General features: G+C 45.9%; 1 protein-coding gene across 17 annotated transcripts in view; it reads right to left on the bottom strand.

The window, feature by feature from the left end:
• Positions 1–21,580, bottom strand: part of LOC129839337 (voltage-dependent P/Q-type calcium channel subunit alpha-1A-like) — a 202,233-nt gene that overhangs the window by 104,668 nt on the left and 75,985 nt on the right. For all 17 annotated transcript variants that reach the window (XR_008757004.1, XR_008757003.1, XM_055906682.1 and 14 more), the window contains exons 4-11: positions 13,376–13,467; positions 13,041–13,193; positions 11,218–11,405; positions 8,003–8,106; positions 5,283–5,398; positions 5,107–5,145; positions 1,234–1,302; positions 158–352 (exon numbers count right to left, since the gene is read on the bottom strand). Coding sequence is in view for 15 of the 17 variants with exons in the window: in XM_055906682.1 (XP_055762657.1) it covers positions 158–352; positions 1,234–1,302; positions 5,107–5,145; positions 5,283–5,398; positions 8,003–8,106; positions 11,218–11,405; positions 13,041–13,193; positions 13,376–13,467 (956 nt within the window). In the remaining 2 variants the exon portion in view is untranslated. The remainder of the gene's footprint in view (positions 1–157; positions 353–1,233; positions 1,303–5,106; positions 5,146–5,282; positions 5,399–8,002; positions 8,107–11,217; positions 11,406–13,040; positions 13,194–13,375; positions 13,468–21,580) is intronic.

Here is a 21,580-nt window from a genome sequence, read left to right as displayed (position 1 = left end):
GTGAGACTCACAGAGACAGGAGGACAGCATCTCAGGCCTGGTCGTAGTGCACATTGTGTTGAGGTGAGGTGTGTGTGTGATCATGGAGTGTGTGGGTGTGTTTGCATGTGCGTGTGTGTGTTTTAATGTGTGTGTGTGTGCATGTACATCTACTCACAGAGAAAGTCGGAGAGGATATCAGGCTGTTCATAGTGTACCACCGCCACACACATGGTGTTGAGGCCCACCAGACTCAGTACGGTCCAGTAGAAGGCCTGAGTCTTCACCATCTTACGGATGAAGAACCGGATCCGCCGCTCGTTCCTATTGTAGTTGGACCCATCCTGTAGACCACCTCGGCCAAACGGGTCTCCTAGAAGAAGATGAAGAGTTATAGATCTGTCATTCGCCTTGAAAACAACGTTTGATAAGCGGTAGATCCGTTCTATCTGTGCTATTTCTATGCTAAGTATTTTTACTTTTGTCATACAGTTGAAGTCGGAAGTTTACATACACTCAGGTTGGAGTCGTTAAAACTCGTTTTTCAACCACTCCACAAATTTCTTGTTAACAAACTATAGTTTTGGCACGGTGGTTAGGACATCTACTTTGTGCATGACACAAGTAATTTTCCCAACAATTGTTTACAGACAGATTATTTCAATTATAACTCACTGTATCACAATTCCAGTGGCATACCTACAGGAAATATTAGAATATCTTCCTTCTAATGACGTGGAATGTATTTCTCAACTCCTAACATTGAGCAAATTACACTCACTGAAGTCTCTGACATAGACTTTGAAAAAGCACCCGCAAACAGTCAAGTGCAGCTGACTGATGGTAAAAGCTTTCTTGACTTGAACATACATTTTTGCCAACACTTTGCTAACTTTTGTTTAACCAGCTAAAGAGCTGCTTTTAGTGAAAATGTGTTTGGAGTTACCTTTCTAGCTAATAGCCTGTGTTCTAGTCTACACTGCCTCCAATTATAATGTGGGGAGGTCAAAATAATGAAAAGATCTACCAAATCTATTCATATTAAAATGTTGATTAGTTCTCCTTGCCATAATCATTCACCTAAAAGAAAATACATGATACATTTATTTTTGCTAACGTATGATGGGGGTCCCTGGGTTGCCGGTTGCCTGGGAGGGGGCGCCTGAGCAAGAAAAGGTTGAAGATCCCTGTTTTACACGGTAATGCTTCTTCGTTATATTATTATGATATTATAAATAATTGTGTAATAAAAACCATTAGCTCCACCGTCTTCCCCCTCCTCTGGATTCAGCAGCTCTTTCTTGTTCTTGGTCTTGACGGTACCTGGAGGATATAGAAAGATAGAATGTTCCAATCTCTCTCTCTCTCTCTCTCTCTCAAACACACACACTCATTCTCTCTCTCGGTATCACAAACAAGGTTTCCATCCAACCTTTTTATGCCAGTAAAGTACATATCGGATTTCCATCATGACAGGCCTGATGGAAACCGAACATTCTTCGCCAAACTTTCGAAATGTCGACAAAACAAAATACGCAAGACAAAGTGGGATCTTTTTGTGTCAGTAAAATGAATTATGCGAGAAATGGCGGTGGAAACCCTTTTATGCGCAAATATTGATATAATAACCATCATATCGTAAACTTGGCGTCACGCGATGACATGTTGTGTGGTCCTCCCACTAAGACTCGTCAGGAAAGCACATTGTTTATTAGGCTCCAGATGAAAGACAGTGTTGTGAAAGTCATAGGAGGTTGGTGGAACCTTCATTAGGGAGGACGGGCACGTTTTAACGACTGGAGCGGAGTTCGTGGAATGGTAACAAATACACCAAACATGGTTTCCATGTGTTTGATGCCATTCCATTTCCTCCTTTCCGGCCATTATTATGAGCCGTTCTGTGGTGAAAGTGCAACGTGATGAGCTTGATGTTCCTTTCCAGTAAATATCGAGGGTCTTATTCTGGTGACATGATAATCGATGCTTGGCTGCCATTTGACAAATAAAATAATCTTGCTCCGTTTTACGGGCTCCTAACCAACTGTACTATTTTGTTAGTTGTTTCGTGTGAGTGTAACTCATTTGGTACATAATGTTGCTGCTACTGTCTCTTATGATTGAAAAGAGCTTCTGGACATCAGAACAGCGATTACTGACCTCAAACTGGACAAAGATTTTTTATTTAATGAGTCTGACGCTGCTTTGTCGAGACAAGGCCAATTCCCCATCATCGGCGTGAAGAAAAGACGGAGAAAAAGGGGGAGGAGGGCTGGGTGCCTTGTAAGAATTCGCAGACAAGTAGGTAAACCACCACTACCCTCTGTATTATTGGCCAACGTGCAGTCATTGGAAAACAAACTGGACGATCTATGATTAAGACTATCCTACCAACAGGACATTAAAAACTCTAATATCTTATTTCACCGAGACTTGGCTGAGCAAAGACAAGGATAATATAGAGCTGGCTGGCTTCTCCGTGTTTTGGCAGGACAGAGCAGCTACATCTGGTGAGACGAGGGGTGAGGGTGTGTGTCTATTTGCCAGTAACTGCTGGTGCGCGACGTCTAATATTAAAGAAGTCTCAAGGTATTGCTCGCCTTAGGTTGAATACCTCATGATAAGCTGTAGACCACACTATCTACGAAGAGATTTCTCATCTACATTATTCGTAGCCGTCTATTTACCTCCACAAACCGATGCGGGCACTAAGACCGCACTCAACGAGCTGCATAAGGCCATAAGCAAACAAGAAAATTCTAATCCAGAAGTGGCTCTCCTAGTGGCCTGTGACTTTAATGAGGGGAAACTTAAATCTGTTTTACCTCATTTCTACCAGCATGTCACATGTGCAACCAGAGGAAAACTCTAGACCACCTTTACTCCACACACAGAGACTCTCCCTCGCCCTCCATTTTGCAAATCTGACCATAATTCTATCCTCTCGATTCCTGCTTACAAGCAAAAACTAAAGCAGGAAGTACCAATGTCTCGCTCAATACGGAAGTGGTCAGGTGACGCGGATGCTACGCTACAGGACTGTTTTGCTAGCACAGACTGGAATATGTTCCGGGATTCATCCAATGGCATTGAGGAATATCTCGACTCAATCACTGGCTTCATCAATAAGTGCATCGAAGACATCGTCCCCACAGTGACCGTATGTGCATTTCCCAACCAGAACCCATGGATTAGAGGCAACATCCGCACCTAGCTAAAGGCTAAAGCTGCCGCTTTCAAGGAGCGGGACACCAATCTGGATGCTTATAAGAAATCCCACTATGCCCTCAGACGAACCATCAAACAGGCAAAGTGTCAATACAGGACTAAGATTGAATCCTACTACATCAGCTCTGACGCTAGTCAGATGTGGCAGGGATTGAAAACTATTACAGACTACAAAGGGTAACACAGTCGCGAGCTGCCCAGTGACGCAAGCCTACCAGACTAGCTAAAAGCCTTTTATGCTCGCTTCGAGGCAAGCAACACTGAAGCATGCATGAGAGCACCAGCTGTTCCGGACGACTGTGTGATCCCGCTCTCCGTAACCGATGTGAGCAAGACCTTTAAACAGGTCAAAATTCCCAAAGCAGCGGGGCCAGATGGATTACCAGGACGTGTACTCAAAGCATGCGTGGATCAACTGGCAAGTGTATTCACTGACATTTTCAACAGCTCCCTGTCCGAGTCTATAATACCTATATGTTTCAAACGGACCACTAAAGTCCCTGTGCCCAAGAAAGCGAAGGTAACCGTACGGCCCAGTACATCACTGGGGCCAAGCTTCCTGACATCCAGGACCTCTATACTAGGCAGTGTCAGAGGAAAGCCCAATAAATTGTCAAAGACTCCAGTCACCCAAGTCAGAGACTGTTCTCTCTGCTACCGCACGGCAAGCGGTACCGGAGCGCCAAATCTAGGACCAAAAAGCTCCTTAACAGCTTCTAACCCCAAACCATAAGACTGCTGAATAGCTAATCAAATGGCTACCCAGACTATTTACATTGAACACCCCCCTTTGTTTTTACACTGCTGCTACTCTCTATTTATTATCTATGCATAGTCACATTACAAATGACCTGGACTAACCCGTACCCCCGCACTCGGTACCGGAACCCCTTGTGTTACTTTTTGATTGACTCTATTTTTTTTTTTAACTTTAGCTTATTTAGTAAATATTTTATTAACTCCATTTCTTGAGCTGCATTGTTGGTTAAGGGCTTGTAAGTAAACATCTCACAGTAAGGTCTACACCTGTTGTATTTGACGCATGTGACAATACCAGAGAGGGCACACTCACTACACAACACACATTGTTTTGTGAGCAAGCCATCAGTAGAGTTGGAAATGCGATGGAAACCCATTTAACTTGCATTTCTCATACAGTAAATGGGAATTTAACCCCAAAAATATTTTTTAATGTGGACTACATCATCACGTACAGCCTTTTATATGCAACAAGTCAATGTGACAGACACATCTCTGGAGGGAAAAAGCACGCACGGGAGGGGGGGGGGGGTTAAGAAAACCTATCGCCAGTTGGATGGAAATCTAGCTTCTTTCACAAATTGTTCTTTCTCTCAACCAACACGATTCTCTCATACACTTTCTGTCTCTCTCTCAACCAACACGATTCTCTCATACACTTTCTGTCTCTCTCTCAACAAACACGATTCTCTCATACACTTTCTGTCTCTCTCTCAACAAACACGATTCGCTCATACACTTTCTGTCTCTCTCTCAAACAACACAATTCTCTCATACACTTTCTGGCTCTCTCTCAACCAACACAATTCTCTCATACACTTTCTGTCTCTCTCTCAACAAACACGATTCTCTCATACACTTTCTGTCTCTCTCTCAACCAACACGATTCTCTCATACACTTTCTGTCTCTCTCTCAACCAACACGATTCTCTCATACACTTTCTGTCTCTCTCTCAACCAACACGATTCTCTCATACACTTTCTGTCTCTCTCTCAACCAACACGATTCTCTCATACACTTTCTGTCTCTCTCTCAACCAACACGATTCTCTCATACGCTTTCTGTCTTTGACTCATTTCTCTCATCTCTTCCCCCCACCCACCCACCCCCACTCTGACTGAAGTAGACTGAAGCAACTTTACCGGTAAAAATGGTACCATCCTCATTCAGAAGGACCTCCTCTGTAGAAACACAATAATGCATGGTCAACAACGACACATCATGTCAGTTGTCAGTTTGTATAGAGTTAAAGAGCAATATCTTATAGAACAGTGTTACAGTTTGTGTACAGGAAGTGTGTGCGTGTGTTTTTACTTACCTGCTTTACAGATCCATTCTAGATAACCGTTTAGCTCTCTCTCTATTTGTTGCTGGCGTCTCAATTTGAGGAACTCTGCACGGTTCTCCACTCGCTCTCTCTCTTTGGCAAACTCTCTGTAGGGGTAGTGCACACACTATCACTTACTGGTAACACACTATATCTAGTACACACACTAGGGTCACACACTCACACATATCCATGCGCGCGCACACCCACACACCCACCCACACAGCCACACCCACACACACACACACACACACACACACACACACACACACACACACACACACACACACACACACACACACACACACACACACACACACACACACACACACACACACACACCCACACCCATACACACACACACACACACACACACACACACACACACACACACACACACACACACACACACACACACACACACAGACACACACACACACACACACACAGCAGGTAAAATACTCTGTCTAAATCTCTAGTCACATGTGAATGAATAGCGCTCCCCCTTTTCTGAAGAGTTCCATAAATCGTCATCCATGGATTACCACGCTCTTCCCAGACTCCCTGGCGCACGGCCGCAATAAAAGCATGTGTGTGTGTCTCTACTGTGTGTGCGTGTCTTCCCGTCCGCCGTGCGTCAGTGGATTTGGGGCGAACACAGATTAGCAGAGTTCAGTCAGTGTGAGGGGATTGAGGGTTGAGGGGTGAGCGCCGTTGAAAATGCCTGTCAGATTAGCAGGTTAACCAACACACAGACTCCTCTCGAAGAAACGCCTGATAATAACTTCCTCATAATGGAATAATTGAATAACATCGCCCTGAGCTCAGCTGAATAGGGTTGATGTTACAGATTTAGGATTAGTGTTAAAATACACTTAGGATCACTCTTAGAAAAACGTCAATCCAGGAGTGGTAAAAGTCGTGTTTATATGTGTTAAAGACCATTCTATACACTTAGGATATCTGTTAGGATAAGTGTTTAACACTGTTACAGATGTAGTATAACGGTTTAATACTTCTCTGTTACAGAGTTAGGATAATTCCTAAAGACTATTGGGATCTCTTAGAGAATCTCAGGACAATTCTTAAAGACTATTGGGATAACTCTTAAAGAATCTCAGGACAATTCTTAAAGACTATTGGGATAACTCTTAAAGACTATTGGGATAACTCTTAAAGAATATTGGGATAACTCTTAAAGACTATTGGGATAACTCTTAGAGAATCTCAGGATAACTCTTAAAGACTATTGGGATAACTCTTAAAGATTCTCAGGATAACTTTGAAAGACTATTGGGATAACTCTTAAAGATTCTCAGGATAACTTTTAAAGACTATTGGGATAACTCTTAGATAATCTCAGGATAATTCTTAAAGACTATTGGGATAACTCTTAGAGAATCTCAGGATAATTCTTAAAGACTATTGGGATAACTCTTAGAGAATCTCAGGATAATTCTTAAAGACTATTGGGATAACTCTTAGAGAATATCAGGATAACTCTTAAAGACTATTGGGATAACTCTTAAAGACTATTGGGATAACTCTTAGAGAATCTCAGGATAATTCTTAGAGAATCTCAGGATAATTCCTAAAGACTCTTCTTAAAGACATTCTAAGCCCTGTCTAAGCTGTGTAGTGGGTTCTACTAAGCTATATGGAATTGTTTTAAGAAGGTCATACCAAGGATCATTTAGCTATTTGATTTGCAATTGTAAGACCCCTTGAAATATCAACAAAATCTATAATACAATTATTTGATACACAATTATTTTTGGCCTTACAGGCTAAATTGGTGGACTCTTAGAATAACTCTTAAAGACTCTTAGGATAACTCTTAAAGACTATTGGGATAACTCTTAGAGAATCTCAGGATAATTCTTAAAGACTATTGGCATAACTCTTAGAGAATCTCAGGATAACTCTAAAAAATCTCAGGATAATTCTTAAAGACTCTTCTTAAAGACATTCTAAGCCCTGTCTAAGCTGTATAGTGGGTTCTACTAAGCTATGTGGAATTTTTTAAGAAGGTCATACCAAGGATCATTTAGCTATTTGATTTGCAATTGCAAAAGACTCTTAGGATAACTCTTAAAGACTCTTAGGATAACTCTTAAAGACTCTTAGGATAACTCTTAAAGACTCTTAGGATAACTCTTAAAGACTCTTAGGATAACTCTTAAAGACTCTTAGGATAACTAGAAAACCGTCAATCTAGGACCTGAGAGACTGTGTTTAGAGAGGGTTGGAGGAGGGAGTATTAGAGAGGGGTGGAGGAGGGAGTATTAGAGAGGGGTGAAGAAGGGAGTATTAAAGAGGGGTGGAGGAGGGAGTATTAGAGAGGGGTGGAGGAGGGAGTATTAGAGAGGGGTGGAGGAGGGAGTATTAGAGAGGGGTGAAGAAGGGAGTATTAAAGAGGGGTGGAGGAGGGAGTATTGTAGAGGGGTGGAGGAGGGAGTATTAGAGAGGGGTGGAGGAGGGAGAATTAGAGAGGGGTGGAGGAGGGAGTATTGAGGAAGGAAAGTTGTGAATGGATCAGTTAAACACGCATGCGCACACACTCACACACACACACACACACACACACACACACACACACACACACACACACACACACACACACACACACACACACACACACACACACACACACACACACACACACACACACACACACACACACACACACACAGGTGTGTGTATTTACGTACCCTGAGAGGACGCCCAGCACCAGATTTAACATGAAGAAGGACCCGATGATGATGAGGGGGATGTAGTACATCCAGTTCCAGGCACTTCCCTCTACATCATTACTCTGGAGAGACAGACATACATCATTACTCTGGAGAGACAGACATACATCATTACTCTGGAGAGACAGACAGACATCATTACTCTGGAGAGACAGACAGACATCATTACTCTGGAGAGACAGACAGACATCATTACTCTGGAGAGACAGACATACATCATTACTCTGGAGAGACAGACATACATCATTACTTTGGAGAGACAGACAGACGTCATTACTCTGGAGAGACAGACAGACATCATTACTCTGGAGAGACAGACAGACATCATTACTCTGGAGAGACAGACAAACATCATTACTCTGGAGAGACAGACAGACATCATTAATCTGGAGAGACAGACAGATAGACAGACATCATTACTCTGGAGAGACAGACAGGTAGACAGACATCTGTCTACTCTGGAGAGATAGACAGATAGACAAACATGAGGTTAGTCAGACAGACAAACAGACAGACATACAGACAGGAGATTAGTCAGACAGATAGACATAAAGAAGGTTAGTCAGTAAGACAGACATATAGACAGACAGGAGGTTAGTCAGACAGACAGACAAACAGACATGTTAGTCAGACAGACAGACAGACAGGTTAATCAGACAGACATACAGACAGGAGGTTAGTCAGACAAATAGACATACAGAAGGTTAGTCAGTAAGACAGACAGACAGACAGGAGGTTAGTCAGACATACAGACAAGTTAATCAGACAGACAGACAAATAGACAGGTTAGTCAGACAGACGGTTAATCAGACAGACAGACAGACAGGTTAGTCAGACAGACAGGTTAGTCAGACAGACAGACAGACAGACAGACAGACAGACAGACAGACAGGTTAATCAGACAGACAGACAGACAGGTTAGTCAGACAGACAGAAGGTTAGTCAGACAGACAGACAGGTTAATCAGACAGACAGACATACAGGTTAGTCAGACAGACATACAGACAGGAGGTTAATCAGACAGACAGACAGGTTAATCAGACAGCTAGACAGACAGACAGGACGTTAGTCAGACAGACAGACAGCTTAGACAGACATGAGATCAAACAAACAGAGCTGAAAAATGTATTAAATGTGCATCTACAAGTGGTTCCATTCCACAAATACCAGTCCGGCCCATTTCCATACTTCTTACATAACACTAGCGTGTGTTTTCCCAAACATTTGGAAGGAATGGAACAGAATATGATGTGGACTGTAAATTATACATTGTGTCTAGATGTGTTGCCAATGAATTATACATTGTGTGGAAATCGGTATTACATTAGCAGACCATAGTGTTCCCTGTGCTGTATATATTTACAAGGATTAGTATTTACAATGAAATCACTTACAGCACATAGAATAACATGTCGACCCATCCCTCCATGGTGATATACTGGAAGTACAGGGAGGACAGCGAACACACACACACACTTCAACCCCCCCAAACACGCACACACACACAGTCCATCACCCCACACACACACACTTCAACCCCCCCAAACACGCACACACACACACAGTCCATCACCCCACACCCACACACTTCAACCCCCCCAAACACGCACACACACACAGTCCATCACCCCACACACACACACACTTCAACCCCCCCAAACACGCACACACACACAGTCCATCACCCCACACCCACACACTTCAACCCCCCCAAACACGCACACACACACAGTCCATCACCCCACACACACACACACTTCAACCCCCCCAAACCCGCACACACACACACACTTCAACCCCCCCAAACACGCACACACACACAGTCCATCACCCCACACCCACACACTTCAACCCCCCCAAACACGCACACACACACAGTCCATCACCCCACACACACACACACACACACTTCAACCCCCCCAAACACACACACACACAGTCCATCACCTCACACACACACACACTTCAACCCCCCCAAACACACACACAGTCCATCACCACACACACACACTTCAACCCCCCCAAACACGCACACACACACAGTCCATCACCCCACACACACACACTTCAACCCCCCCAAACACGCACACACACAGTCCATCACCACACACCCACACACTTCAACCCCCCCAAACACGCACACACACACAGTCCATCACCCCACACCCACACACTTCAACCCCCCCAAACACACACACACACACACAGTCCATCACCCCACACACACACACTTCAACCCCCCCAAACACGCACACACACACAGTCCATCACCCCACACACACACACTTCAACCCCCCCAAACACGCACACACACACAGTCCATCACCCCACACACACACACTTCAACCCCCCCAAACACGCACACACACACAGTCCATCACCCCACACACACACACACACACACACACTTCAACCCCCCCAAACACGCACACACACACAGTCCATCAACCCACACACACACACACTTCAACCCCCCCAAACACGCACACACACACAGTCCATCACCCCACACCCACACACTTCAACCCCCCCAAACACGCACACACACACAGTCCATCACCCCACACCCACACACTTCAACCCCCCCAAACACACACACACACACACAGTCCATCACCCCACACACACACACACTTCAACCCCCCCCAAACACGCACACACACACACAGTCCATCACCCCACACACACACACACACACTTCAACCCCCCCAAACACACACACACACAGTCCATCACCTCACACACACACACACTTCAACCCCCCCAAACACACACACACACACACACACAGTCCATCACCCCACACACACACACTTCAACCCCCCCAAACACGCACACACACACAGTCCATCACCCCACACACACACACTTCAACCCCCCCAAACACGCACACACACACAGTCCATCACCCCACACCCACACACTTCAACCCCCCCAAACACGCAGACACACACAGTCCATCACCCCACACCCACACACTTCAACCCCCCCAAACACGCACACACACACAGTCCATCACCCCACACCCACACACTTCAACCCCCCCAAACACGCACACACACACAGTCCATCACCCCACACCCACACACTTCAACCCCCCCAAACACGCACACACAGTCCATCTCCCCACACACACACACACTTCCACCCCACACACAGCCCTGTATACTCACATAGTATAACATGTCGGTCCAACCCTCCATGGTGATACATTGGAATACAGTGAGGACAGCAAAGAGAATGTTGTCGAATTGGGTGATCCCATAGTTGGGCCCCAGCCAATAGCCTTTACACGTGGTCCCATTAGGACACAATCTGGACGGTAACTCTGTACCGCATGGCAACTCATCATAAATCTCATCTATAGAGGAGAGAGAAAGAGAGGGAGGGGAGAGAGGGGAGGGGGAGCGAGAGAGTAGGGGAACAAGTGAGGGAGGGATGAGATTGATTAGAGTTGAAATCAGCATAAGAAAACAGGGAAGTGGTGGTCCAGTAAAATAATTGAAGGGATACGAGATGGGCTGTGTCTCAATGTCTTCCTGTACTGTCTGGGGCTAGGGGTTGAGTTGGGACTGGGCCTGTAGGTCTAGGGGTTGAGTTGGGACCGGGCCCTTTGGGTCTAGGGGTTGAGTTGGGACTGGGCCCTTTGGGTCTAGGGGTAGGGGTTGAGTTGGGACTGGGCCCTTTGGGTCTAGGGAAGTGTCTGGGGCTAGGGGTTGAGTTGGGACTGGGCCTGTAGGTCTAGGGGTTGAGTTGGGACTGGGCCCTTTGGGTCTAGGGGTAGGGGTTGAGTTGGGACTGGGCCCTTTGGGTCTAGGGGTAGGGGTTGAGTTGGGACTGGGCCCTTTGGGGCTAGGGGTTGAGTTGGGACCGGGCCCTTTGGGGCTAGGGGTTGAGTTGGGACCGTGCCCTTTGGGGCTAGGGGTTGAGTTGGGACTGGGCCCTTTGGGGCTAGAGGTTGAGTTGGGACCGGGCCCTTTGGGTCTAGGGGTCTAGGGGTTGAGTTGGGACTGGGCCCTTTGGGTCTAGGGAAGTGTCTGGGGCTAGGGGTTGAGTTGGGACTGGGCCTGTAGGTCTAGGGGTTGAGTTGGGACTGGGCCCTTTGGGTCTAGGGGTAGGGGTTGAGTTGGGACTGGGCCCTTTGGGTCTAGGGGTTGAGTTGGGACCGGGCCCTTTGGGTCTAGGGAAGTGTCTGGGGCTAGGGGTTGAGTTGGGACCGGGCCCTTTGGGTCTAGGGAAGTGTCTGGGGCTAGGGGTTGAGTTGGGACTGGGCCTGTAGGTCTAGGGGTTGATTTGGGACTGGGCCTGTGGGTCTAGGGGTAGGGGTTGAGTTGGGACTTGGGCTGTGGGTCTAGGGAAGTGTCTAGGGGTAGGGGTTGAGTTGGGACTGGGCCTGTGGGTCTAGGGGTAGGGGTTGAGTTGGGACTGGGCCTGTGGGTCTAGGGAAGTGTCTAGGGGTAGGGGTTGAGTTGGGACTGGCCCTGTGGGTCTAGGGAAGTGTCTAGGGGTTGAGTTGGGACTGGCCCTGTGGGTCTAGGAGTCAGTGCAATTACTTTATTGGGATCTAAGGGTAGGTGTTCGGTCATTAGAAGTTTATTTAAGACAGGGCTTGAGGGTCTAGGAGTAGGTGCTTGGTCACCGGGAGTAAATTTAATACATGACTTGGGGCTCTAGGGGTAGGTGCTTGGTCGCTGGTAGTTGATTAAAGACAAGGCTTGGGAGTCTAGGAGTAGGTGCTTGGTCACTAGGACTTCATTTAAAACATGGCTTGGGGGTCTAGGGTAGGTGCTACAGTAGGTCGCTAGAAGTTCATTTAAAACATGGCTTGGGGTCTAGGAGTAGGTGCATGGTCGCTAGTAGTTGATTAAAGACCAGTCTTCGGGGGCTAGGAGTAGTTGCTTGGTTACTGGTAGTTGATTAAGGACAAGTCTTCGGGGTCTAGGAGTAGGTGCTTGGTCGCTAGTAGTTGATTAAAGACAAGGCGTATGGACATTACCAGTGGCGATGTCGAAACAGGTGGTGTGGAACTTTCCCATATAGAACTCAAGGCCGATGATGGCGAACATCAGAATGGCCACAAAGAGAAGCAGTCCGATTTGCAGCAGGGGGATCATAGCCTTCATGATGGACTTGAGTACCACCTGCAGGCCTGGAGGACACAGTGCAGATGGTCACAGATGAATATAGAAAGAGAGAGGGGGGAGAGGGGGAGGAAGAGAGAGGGAGAGAGGGAGGGGATGAACAGAGAGAAAGCAAGAGAGAGCAGAGAAAAGAGAGCGAGACAGAGAGGAAGACGGTGTGAGTGATGTCCATAGGGGTCCCCATACTTACTGGGAATCCCTGACACCAACTTAAGTGGTCGCAGAACCCTGACTGCTCTCAGTGTCCGCAGGTCAAATTCGGAGCCAACCGCCGACAATATACTAAGGAGAGAGGGAAGAGGAAAAGTAAGAGAAAGAGAGAGAATTAGAAAAGGAGAAGAAACAGTGGAAACAGTGAGACAGTAGAAACAGTGGAGACAGTAGCAACAGTGGAGACAGTAGAAACAGTGAGACAGTAGAAACAGTGGAGACAGTAGAAACAGTGGAGACAGTAGAAACAGTGGAGACAGTAGAAACAGTGGAGACATTAGAAACAGTGGAGACAGTAGAAACAGTGGAGACAGTAGAAACAGTGGAGACAGTAAAAACAGTGGAGACAGTAGCAACAGTGGAGACAGTAGCAACAGTGGAGACAGTAAAAACAGTGAAAACAGTAGAAACAGTGAAAACAGTAGAAACAGTGGAAACAGTAGAAACAGTGGAAACAGTAGAAACAGTGGAAACATTAACAAGCGTTCCATTTCAGCAGAAAACAAACAGTATTTGCGGTATAAAAAGTAATAAAAAGCACAGGAACACACGCATGACATGATTGGTCAGTGCTGTCCGGGATCATTGGGATGTCCCTACCCTAAACCTTGACCTTAACTTCTAATGGCTGGGGGCAGTATTGAGTAGCTTGGATGAATAAGGTGGCCAGAGGTGCCCAGAGTAAACTGCCTGCTACTCAGTCCCAGTTGCTAATATATGCATATTATTAGTATATTTGGATAGAAAACACGCTGAAGTTTCTAAAACTGTTTGAATGATGTCTGTAAGTATAACAGAACTCATATGGCAGGCAAAAACCTGAGAAAAAATCCAACCAGGAAGTGGGAAATCTGACATGTTGCTACGAACTGTAATATGACTTTTCGTCTGAACTTTTGCCTGGACCTGCCCGCACGTCATGAGTTTAGATTGTGTACTGAACGTGCGAACAAAATAGAGTTATTTGGACATAAATGATGGACATTATCAAACAAAACAAACATTTATTGTGGAACTGGGATTCCTGGGAGTGCATTCTAATGAAGATCATCAAAGGTAAGTGAATGTTTATAATGTTATTTCTGACTTCTGTTGACTGCACAATATGGCAGATATCTTTTTGTCTTGTTTGGGCTCTGAGCGCCGTACTCAGATTATTGCCTAGCTTGCTTTTTCCGTAAAGCTTTTTTGAAATCTGACACAGCGGTTGCATTAAGGAGAAGTTTATCTAAAGTTCCATGCACAACACTTGTATTTTCATCAACATTTATAATGAGTATTTCTGTAAATTGATGTGGCTCTCTGCAAAATCACCGGATGTTTTTGGAACTACTGAACATAACGCGCCAATGTATACTGAGATTTTTTGATATACATATGAACTTTATCGAACAAAACATACATGTATTGTGTAACATGAAGTCCTATGAGTGTCATCTGATGAAGATCATCAAAGGTTAGTGATTAATTTTATCTCTATTTCAGATTTTTGTGACCCTTTTGGAGCCCTGCCCTTTCACTGGCTGTTGTCATATCGATCCCGTTATCGGGATCTCAGCCATAATACGTTTTTAAACCTTACCCTAACCATATCCACAACCCTTACCTAACCCTAACCTTACTCTTTACCAACTTCAAATGGGATAGGGACGTCCCAAGGATTCCGGATAGCACGGACCTGACATGATCACACACACATCTCCATAGTAACGTGATCCACATGAGTCATGTGTGTATCATGTCATTGTATGTAGTGTCACACCACCATGGTCACTGTGACTGGTCTATACGACCTCTCTTTCAGTAGCTGCCTGGGTCGGTGTGAAGTGATCAACTAGTCATCTCATTTATCCCTATTTAATTCATTCATTCCCTCCCTCCCTCTCTCCCTCTCCCTCGGTTCCATCTCTCTGATAGTCAGCCTCTCTGTACATCAGACCAGGAGGACTTGATGCTGGTTAGTGCAGGTTCTCTGTCACACACAAGACATGGGTAGTGTGTGATGGAGAATCACAGAGAGAGAGAGGAAAAATACAGAGAAGAAGGGAGGTGGGGGTTTGGGATATGCAGCTTCTATAATTCACTCAGCAAAAGAGAGTTATATTATAACAACTGACGCAAAAGACAGACAGAAAGCGGTCGCTCTGAGACAGTTCCTCCCAGACACTCTTTAAAAAACATGAGGTCAGGTTTTGGCCCCTCTCCTCTTCCTCCTCCTCCCTTTCAGCTCCGGACTCATTTCACTAAGAGCCCCATTCATTAACAGGTAGAATATATCTGGCCAGAACAGTCATTCTCTCAATGGGGTTTTAACTCTGTGTGTGTGTGTGTGTGTGTGTGTGTGTGTGTGTGTGTGTGTGTGTGTGTGTGTGTGTGTGTGTGTGTGTGTGTGTGTGTGTGTGTGTGTGTGTGTGTGTGTGTGTGTGTGTGTGTGTATGTGTGTGTGTGTGTGTGTGTGTGTGTACGCGTCCGTCCGTCCGTGTGCGTGCCAGACCAGTCATTCTCTCAATAGGGTTTTAACAGGCCTGCTGGCGAGAGCAACGGAGGAAGGCAGAAACTAAACTATTCACCCCAAGGAGAGGACCAATCATGGGATTGAGAGATGGATGAATGGATAGAGGGATATATAGAGGGTTGAAGGGAGGGACGGATGGAGTTGGCTGGTGTTGAAGAACTCCTTCTCCACTTATTTACCTTACCCTCCCTCCCTCCCTCCCTCCCTCCCTCCCTCCCTCCCTCCCTCCCTCCCTCCCTCCCTCGTCTCTCCAAAACATCTCAATAGTCTCAACCATTGTATATTCACATAACTGTTCTATATTCTATAAAGACAGATAGTAAGGGCAAAAACTAAAACGGCCTTGGGAAACCCTGTCCGATGGCAACTGCAGTACCTGACTGCATGTACATGTATCCACCACTAGAGGGGGCAACCACTGTGTCCAGCAGTGACCACACTGAATGAAACCAGAGCAGCAATGGAGGGGTGAGAGAGATGGAAGAAGAGAATGGAGGGATGGGTGAGTGTGAGTGAAAGTGAAGAATTGAGAAAATAGGAAATTGACAGAAGCTACAGAAAGGATGACATGTGGAAGGGTGAGGAGCCACTTTGGGGAAGGAGAGGAATAGAAAGAGGAGGAAGTGAAAAGGAAAGGAGGGAAAGGAAAGGAGTGAGGTAGAGGAGGAACAAATAAAGGAGGGAGATGGAAGAGGAGGATGAAAAGGGGAATGGAGGGAAAGGAGTGAGGTAGAGGAGGAACAAATAAAGGAGGGAGATGAAAAAAGGAATGGAGGGAAAGGAGTGAGGTAGAGGAGGAAGTGAAAAGGAAAGGAGGGAAAGGAAAGGAGTGAGGTAGAGGAGGAACAAATAAAGGAGGGAGATGGAAGAGGAGGATGAAAAAAGGAATGGAGGGAAAGGAGTGAGGTAGAGGAGGAACAAATAAAGGAGGGAGATGGAAGAGGAGGATGAAAAAAGGAATGGAGGGAAAGGAGTGAGGTAGAGGAGGAACAAATAAAGGAGAGAGATGGAAGAGGAGGAAGATGGCGGTAAAATAGGGACGATGCCCATCGTCAGAGATTGAGATTGAAAAGCAGTGTTACTGCTCTGTGTGACTGGAGAGAGACAATCTGCTATATAATCCTACAGAGATACCCTGGAGAGAGAGAGACAGAGAAAGAGAGATAGAGAAAGGAGAGAGATGGAGGGAAAGAGAGAGAGAGGGAGGGTGTGTGTGAGGAAGAGAGAGAATGTGAGAGAGGCGATGGTGTCTGTGTGACTGGGTGAGATGGAGGGAGGGAGAGGAGGGAGGTATGGTAGAGTAGCAAGGGATTCACACGGAGGAGAGGTGTGTGGAGAGTGCTGACAGGGCCACTCTACTGGGGAACACCTGTCTGTCAACCTGCAGACACACACACACACTACTCTCCCACACACAAACAAACACACCTAGAAAACACAGACATAGCCATTATCATGAGCCGTCCTCCCCTCAGCAGCCTCCACTGTGTACGAAGAGTATGTCTATGTATTACAGTAAAACAGAGAAAGAGAGGGAGGCCAGAAGAGAAGAGAAAATCAACTGCATGCTAGAAGTGTGTCAGCGTGAACGTACTGAAACCAATGTGGTTGTATGTGTGTACTTCACAGTGTGTACTCACCCAGACAGATACAGACTACTGTATGTTTACAACCCAACGCCTCAACTAAGACAAACATGATGAAGAAGATGATGATGAGGAAGATGGCGGAGGTCTCTCCCCGTTCCCCGAATTACCATGGCAACCGGCGATTTCTTTTTTCGCAAAGTATCCCCGGTTACCGAACTGCTCTCATTCATAACCGTTGCTGTGGCAACGGAGCCCTCATTCATTGATGGAATCTCGGCATTGCCGTGGCAACGAGGCGGGTAGAGGGTCTCCTAGCGATTGATTGACTCTTTTTTGAGGTGTGGGTTCTCTGCACTGCCACACACTGAGCAAACACACACACACACACACATACGCTACACACACCATAAATGTACATGCTTTCAAACACAGACACACAAACACACAGTCTTATCTAGTATGTGATGTACAGTAGTGTGTGGGTATGTGTGGGTAAAACATCATATTAACATACAGGAGCAGAGGAATCTGGGTCAGATATACTCTGTCTTTCTTCTTATACATTCCTGTGTGTGCGTGCGTGCGTGCGTGCGTGCGTGTGTGTGTGTGTGTGTGTGAAAGAATGTACGTATATGTTGTGTATAGCATGAGTGTGTCTGTATGTGTGTATCTGAAAACCATGTGGGAGTGCCATGTGTTATCTCAGTGTGAGCTCCTGTCCACTCAATGTTTCCACCTGAGCCCTATAACCTCTCTCTCACACAGACACCCCCCCCCCCCCCCCCCCCCCCCCACACTATGTGGCTATGGCACATCAACCTGCCATTTACAACCATTATGTCACCGGTCAACCCCACTTTTCACAGTAGACATGGTACGCCCCAATCACTTTCCATTATTGGAAGAGTCTACTTGCTCAGCTGAAGGGGGAGAGGGATGATAATGGCTACATCACCCTCCCACCTAGTTTATCACAAACACTCTATTGCTATACTCTCAACATCTCTCTCTTTTCCCTTTCCACTGTCTCTGTCCTCTCCTCTCTCCTTCTCTGAACATCTATCCCTTTCTCTTGTCTGACATTGTTCTTCTCTTTCTCTCTCTCTCTGCAGAGTGCTAACACTCAGCTGATGGACCCACTGGCTCCATCCAGTCACCCCCTCCCTCTTCCCCTCTAGCCATCCAGTCCAGTCACCCTCTCCCTACCTTCCTCTCTCCCTCCTCCCATCCTTCCCTCCCTTGTCCATCCCCCGCTCACCACAGTATCTCTACATCCTTCCTCCACCTGCCCACTCACTTTCTCTCTCCTTTCCCTCTTTTTATCTCTCCCTTGCTTCCTCGCCTCCTCCAGTCTGCCAATCCTCCAGACCAGTCAGGCGAAGGGAGGATGAAGGAGAGAGCAGCAAAAGGAGGGATGGATGAATGCTTCCTCCTGGTTATGTCCAACTCATTCATCTCTCTCTCTCTCTCTCTCTCCCCCTCTCTCTCTCTCTCTCTCTCTCTCTCTCTCTCTCTCTCTCTCTCTCTCTCTCTCTCTCTCTCTCTCCCCTCTCTCTCCCCTCTCTCTCTCTCTCTCTCTCTCTCTCTCTCTCTCTCTCTCTCTCTCTCTCTATCTATCTATCTATCTATCTATCTATGTATCTATCTATGACCAGCTGTCCCTCTCTCCTTTCCCGTCACCTTGTCCCCACTCCATCCTTTGGCCTTTTCTCTCTCCTGCCCTCACATTCCCCCTCTCTCTCCTCTACACTCCCTCCTTCTTTCCATCCCTCGCTCATCCCTCTCTCCCCCTCTCCCTGGCTAGCTGATCCTCCACCTGTTTCTCTGTGGGGACCAGCATGTGATCTGGCATTTGCAAGGACATCAGCTACTCAATGAGTGTGTTTGTGTAGGTGTGCATGCTCTATCCTGTGTGTGTGTGTGTGTGTGTGTGTGTGTGTGTGTGTGTGTGTGTGTGTGTGTGTGTGTGTGTGTGTGTGTGTGTGTGTGTGTGTGTGTGTGTGTGTGTGTGTGTGTGTGTGTGTGTGTGTGTGTGGTGTGTGTGTGTGTGTGTTTTTGTGTGTGTGTGTTTTGTGTGTGTGTGTGTGTGTGTGTGTGTGTGTGTGTGTGTGTGTGTGTGTGTGTGTGTGTGTGTGTGTGTGTGTGTGTGTGTGGGTGTGGGTGTGTGTGTGTGTGTGTGTTTGTCCTATAGGGTAGGTAAAGTGTCCTAGTGTTTAGCAGAGAGTCAGGCCTCTAAATGACTGCAGGCTTATAATGATAATGGAAGTGATGGCAGCGGGACAATATTCACACGGGTACCACTTCTCTCTCTCCTCCCTCTCTCTCTGTCGCGCTCTCTTCCTCCCTGCCTCTCTCTGTCAGCTTTCTCCTCTCTCTCCTCCCTCGCTCTCTGCCGATCTCTCTCCCTCCCTCTCTCTGCCAGCTCTCTCCTCTCTGTCTCTCTTCCTATCCATCCCTCTATCCTTCCGTCGTCCTCTCTCTCTTTTTCTCCTCTCCTTCTCCTCCTCTCGCTATCCCCCTCTCTCCATCACGAATCCTTTCTGATATACTGTACATTTCAGCTTTCCAGGTGACCTCCATTCCTTCCTGTTGGTATCTCTGAAGTCCAACTGTGTTAACATCCGTTGAAATGTTTCTGTTGCTAAGCATCATTAAAATCACATTGGGGATTTCTTAAATGGAGAGGGGACAAACATACACTTTCTTTTCTTAGCTTTGACCCAGTTGCAGCAGAGGACAGGACACTAGCTACTGTAAATGGGTTATAAATGTGTTATGAATGTGTTATGTATGGGTTATGAATGTGCTATGTATGGGTTATGAATGTGCTATGTATTGGTTATGAATGTGAAGGCCCTTCCCTGCTTCAGCATGACAATGCCCTGTGCACAAAGTGAGGTCCATACAGAAATAGTTTGTCGAGATTAGTGTGGAAGAACTTGACTGGCCTGGACAGAGCCCTGACCTCAACCACATCGAACACCTTTGGGATGAATTGGAACGCCGACTGCGAGCCTGGCCTAATTGCCCAACATCAGTCCCCGACCTCATTAATGCTCTTGTGGCTGAATGGAAGCAAGTCCCCACAGCAATGTTCCAACATCTAGTGGAAAGCCTTCCCAGAGTAGTGGAGGCTGTTATAGCAGCAAAGTGGGGACCAACTCAATTAATGCGCATGATTTTGGAATGAGATGTTTGATGAGCAGGTGTCCACATACTTTTGGTCATGTAGTGTAGGTACAGTTCAAATTAAATGTTACCATCTGACCTAGTTGCAGAAGAGGACAGAACACTAGCTAAATGCATATGTACTGCTTACGAATGTGCTATGTATAGGTTATGAATATGTTATGAAGTCCTTATACAGGCTTTAGGTGTTACCATCTGACCACGTTGCAGCGGTTAGAGGACACTAGCTACTGTAAACGACTACCTTAGACAGCTCCATGACTTACATACTGCCTATGTACACTAGCGTTCAAAAGTTTGGGGCCACTTAGAAATGTCCTTGTTTTTGAAAGAAAAGCAAATTTCTTGTCTATTAAAATAACATCAAATTGATCAGAAATACAGTGTAGACATTGTTAATGTTGTAAATGACTATTGTAGATGGGAACGGCTGATTTTTTTATGGAATATCTACATAGGCGTACAGAGGCCCATTATCAGCAACCATCACTCTTGTGTTCCAATGGCACATTGTGTTAGCTAATCCAAGTTTGTCATTTTAAAAGGCTAAATGATCATTAGAAAACCCTTTTGCAATTATGTTAGCACAGCTGAAAACTGTGGTTCTGATTATAGATGCAATAAAACTGGCCTTCTTTAGACTAGTTGAGTATCTGGAGCATCAGCATTCGTGAGTTCGATTCCAGGCTCAAAATGGCCAGAAACGAGGAACTTTCTGCTGAAACTTGTGAGTCTATTCTTGTTCTGAGAAATGAAGGCTATTCCATGTGAGAAATATTATTATATAATATTATATATATATTATTATAGAAATATTTCTGATCAATTTGATGTCATTTTAATGGACAAAAAATTAGCTTTTCTTTCAAAAACAAGGACATTTCTAAGTGAC

This window comes from Salvelinus fontinalis, chromosome 40 (genome assembly GCF_029448725.1).
Source record: "Salvelinus fontinalis isolate EN_2023a chromosome 40, ASM2944872v1, whole genome shotgun sequence".
Taxonomy (NCBI): domain Eukaryota; kingdom Metazoa; phylum Chordata; class Actinopteri; order Salmoniformes; family Salmonidae; genus Salvelinus; species Salvelinus fontinalis.
Note: the sequence above shows the minus strand (reverse complement) of the source record. Positions and strands in the feature narration are given on the sequence as shown.